Source organism: Nematolebias whitei, chromosome 12, assembly GCF_014905685.2.
Source record: "Nematolebias whitei isolate Nwh7 chromosome 12, NemWhi1, whole genome shotgun sequence".
NCBI classification, from domain to species: Eukaryota; Metazoa; Chordata; class Actinopteri; order Cyprinodontiformes; family Rivulidae; genus Nematolebias; species Nematolebias whitei.
In genome coordinates, this window is record NC_056509.1 from 3,073,472 (window position 1) to 3,077,977 (window position 4,506).

At 41.4% G+C, this 4,506-nt stretch overlaps 1 protein-coding gene across 1 annotated transcript in view; it reads left to right on the forward strand.

Moving 5' to 3' along the window:
* Nucleotides 1-2,332: 2,332 nt before the first annotated feature.
* The window catches only part of cdk19 (cyclin-dependent kinase 19), a gene marked incomplete at its 3' end in the record, with an annotated part of 9,049 nt that continues 6,875 nt past the window's right edge, over nt 2,333-4,506 (forward strand). The window contains 1 exon segment of the mRNA XM_037686060.1: nt 2,333-2,357. Coding sequence (XP_037541988.1) covers nt 2,333-2,357 — 25 coding nt within the window.

The window sequence follows — 4,506 nt, forward strand, 5'->3', positions numbered from 1 at the left end:
TCTGTGTCATGTTGCTGCTGATCTGTTTCATGTTGCTGCTGATCTGTTTATCTGAGGTGGCTGTGGCTGAGTGGTTAGAGCAGTCGTCCTCCAATGCGAGAGTTGGGGGGTTCGAATCCACGAGCAGTCACATGTCGAAGTGTCCCTGGGCAAGACACTGAACCCCTCATAGCCTCTGATGTGTGTCCATCAGTGTATGAATGTGATAAAGCACTGATTAGTCCCTTTAGAATGATTTGTTCAATTAGCTTTGTAGTGATCTAGTATAGAGCTGTATGAATGGGTCGATGAGGACACAGATTGTAGTGTAAAGCACTTTGAGTGTCTTGAAATAAGATAGAAAGGAGCTCTATAAGTACAGTCCATTTACCATTTACATCAACAGCCACTCTTCAGCTCTTCTAGGAGGACCACAAGGCGTTCACAGACCAACTGACTATTTAATAAGTAATACTTTTATGTTTTTAAATTTAATGAAAGACAAATCTTTAAAATTTAAGGACAAATTTTAATCTAATTGTTTTCAAGTCTAGCTTATTGTAAAAGCAGTTTCAAAGATTACAGCACAGTGTGATGTTTTGCAATTTTAACATGAACCTTGTGCATATCTGTAAATAATAAAAGTGAAGATATTTTTAATACATCTTTATTGTAAAAATCTAAACTAAAATGTAAAACACATGGGTTTAAAGCAGGGAAGGCAGTAAAGTAGGATTATGAATTAGTAACAAAGTGCATGCTCAATAATCCAGGTATACAATCCAACATTTTTCAGTCAGGTCATTTGGACAGTTTCTTTTTTTGTGCTGAAACGTTTCGCCTTCCGTCCAGAAGGCTTCATCAGTCAAGGAAACACACAACAAAACTGATTCCTCCCCCAACAGCTTACTCCAAAGTGGAACAAACCAGTTCTGCTTGTGATAAGATGGTCTCTTTGGTACGCCACTCCTCCATTGCTGGACCTCTTCCTTCTTGACAGTCGTGTCAAACCGGTTGAAAACAACAAAATCCATGCTGAACTTGACTGATGAAGCCTTCCGGATTGAAGGCGAAATGTTCCAGCACAAAAAAAGAAATTGTCCAAATGACCTGACTGAAAAATGTTGGATTATGAATTATGTGTAAAAGTTACAGCTCGTGAGGTACTCCATTAGAGCATGTCATCTCTTCCACAACATCCTGTGGCAAAGCCTTCAAGGTGGTGTTCTTCTAATACGTTTAGTGGTGGCTAGTAGGAATGCACGATATATACGGTACACGGTAGAAACGATAGAGATCTGTCTTCTACCGGCTAACCGCAGTAATGCTGTGTCTGATGTAAAATCAGAGTTGTCAGTGTAATCCTGATGCATGTTCAAAAATCCAGGTAGAAAAATCCAAAAAAGTTCAATCTGGTCCTCTGGACATTGTTGGATTTGATATATTTTATATCTTTTTATATCTTTTGACAAGCCTTGACATTTCTCTGATGATGTGAAATGATGCATTTTCTACAAGGTGTGTGCGTGTCTGAATTCAAGGGTTTGAACTATATTTACAGGCCTGCATTAATTCTAAAGTGTTTAATATGTTTTATATATAATCTCACAATTGCTAAGGATAATCATACAAGTTCACATTTGATAAAATTCTGAGGGAAACGAAGACAGGTAAGACACTTGTTTGTGCAGAAGGAAACGATCCTTCTTTGTTCTCTGAGTAGAGCAGCTGAGAGTTGAGGGCCCAGCAATGTGACACACTGCTCACACATTGATTAACATAAATAACGCTAAAACACAACATTCATATACTTTATACTTAACACAGGTTGAGTATTTATGCTCTCACATTAATAATAGTTCAGACACACAGGAATTGTGTTTTAAAGCTTTATACAGACGAAAGCCAAACTACAAGCTGGAGAGTAAGTGTTCCTGCATTCCAAAACAAAGCTCGTAAATTAACCCTTATCAGTAGAAGAATGAGCAAGGCTGTCTGCGGCTTTCGGAGTAACCATGGAGATAGGATCTGCTCCTGAGTGGCTGAACATGGTGTCACTCGGACCATCAAGAGGTTTTGACACCCAATCACAAGTCTGTCCGAACCCGAAAGGGCGGGACGAGAAACCTATAAATCTCGCTCATAGACAGTTTGGTTGAACAAACATCAGGCTGATTGACCAGGCAAGGTTCGCTCTGACTTTGTTCCTCAGATTGCACTCCGATCACATGTAATATCTGCATACTTTAACTTTGTCTCAATTAAATATTTTATACTAAGGTGAAGTGCTCCTGAAATTCTGTGCTCGGGTCATTTGAACATCCCAAACTCTTCAGATGATGACCTCGACGTAATGACCTTCGAGCACACGAGGAGCGGTGAGATTCGACCCATGAGCAGAGCGGCCGTTCGCATCCAGAGGAGAGGCGCCTCACATAAATAACAGGTAAGCGGGTTACCTAAGTTGGCCGAAAGGCCCAAAAACTCCGCTATTCTGCCGTAAACCAAATTGAAGCCTCTGGGTGAGCATGGTGTGTTCTGTCTCCTGAAATAAAGGAGGATTAGCAGCTAAGGTGAATATAATAACTAAAGGCATTGAGCACAGAGCTTAAAGTTTGCAGAATAATAGAATAATAGAGTACAAATAACAAAGAGAGAAGCGCTAAGACTAAGGTCAAAGAGAAAAGTGAAGATAAGAATAAGAGATAAGAGAAGAAAATAACAAAAGAGAAATAATTGGATAAAAAGACTAAGAAGGCCAAAAACAGAAATAAGAGAAGAAGAAAAATCCTAGTAGTATCTCTGCAGTAGCGTGCCTCCTATCGGTCGACGGGCCGGTAGTTAAACGTAGACGGGGTCACGTGAGCTCAGCTGACGTCGGGCTGGGGAATTGAGGGACCCAGTAAACGGACGGAATTGGCAAATAAAACTAGGATTAAAACGCGAGTCGGGGACCGTGGAAAATGCGTGAATAAATTAATAAAAGGAGAAACCACGCTATAAAAATAAAAACCTCAAAATTAAAACAAGCCGCACACGAGACAATGAAAAAATAACTCATAATTTAAAAAACTCCTCAAACGAGACGATGAAAAAATAACTCATAATTTAAAATTCCGCACACGAGGCGATGAAAAAAATTTAATCAATTAAAATGCATAAAAAGGAGTGAAGAAAATATATAGAGTGTTGTTTGAAGAACAAGGAAACAGAGGGGAGACGCGCAGACTCATCTGTCTGTGTGTGTGTGTAAGTGTGTGTGTGTGTGTGTGTGTGTGTGTGTGTGTGTGTGTGTGTGTGTGTGTGTGTGTGTGTGTGTGTGTGTGAAACGAGTGAGGCTCATCTCTGTGTGTGAATAAGCGAGAAAAAGACACCTCGGGTGGAGGTTTTTGATCAAGTGTTTTGATCGGTACAACAACAAGCTGACACTGTTGGGTCGAGGCTTCTGTGTGCTCCAATCAACGCGCGGTCAGCATCTCGTGGAGTGAAAGGATTACAAAATAAAGTTTGAGGGCCGTATGAGAGTGGTATATGCTGAATGAGAGATGGAGCCCCTCGAGCAGAGTAATGTGATATATAAAACCGTGAAAAAACAATCAAATCGGGTAGTAGCGGTAATCAACCGAGTTTATGCGAGCGACGGAGCAAGAAGGAGAGAACTAGATGCGATGTTGATACAGCTGGTCGGAATAGATGAGAAATCCAGACAGCACCTCACGAAAATAGTGTGGGACAGAGTCAAGCAAATACAATTGGAGATGCAGGGACTCGCAGAAAAAATGGTGACATACAAGTCTTTCTTGGGCCGCAGACAAATTAAAAAGGACCAAAAGAAGTATGCAAGTGTCAAAAAAGCTTATGAAGAACTGGCACTCATTTGCCAGAGTGTGCAGGGGTTGAATCAGGAGGAGCACACAGGGAAACAACCTCCACCGTATGTGAGTTCTCAGACTTGTCCAACGGCGCCCCCTGCTGGAGTGTACCCAGTAATGCACGTGACATCAGGGACCGTACACATAGGGAATGAGAGCTTGAAAGATGTGGAAGAGGAGGCAGGTGATGAAGGAGGGATGAGACCAAGGATGGAAGCAGAATGAAGAAGAGACATTAGCCAGCAGCTGGCTGAACAGGACCAACGACCGAGACATTCTGGACAGAACCAACAACCTCTGAAAGGAGCCTCAGACTCAGGAGCGACTGGAAGAGAGAAAACACGAGCAGCAGAGGCAGGAACAAGCACTCAAGGTGTTAGGAGGAAAAAATCAGCTAAGACTCGAGTAGCAACTACAACAGAACAAACATCAGGCTGATTGACCAGGCAAGGTTTGCTCTGACTTTGTTCCTCAGACTGCATTCTGATCACATGTAATATCTGCATACTTTAACTTTGTCTCAATTAAATCTTTTATACTAAGGTGAAGTGCTCCTGAAATTCTGTGCTCGGGTCATTTGAACACACCAAACTCTTCAACATTCAAAAAAAACCCACATGAGAATAAAAACCATCTGGAGCTGAGACTCACCATG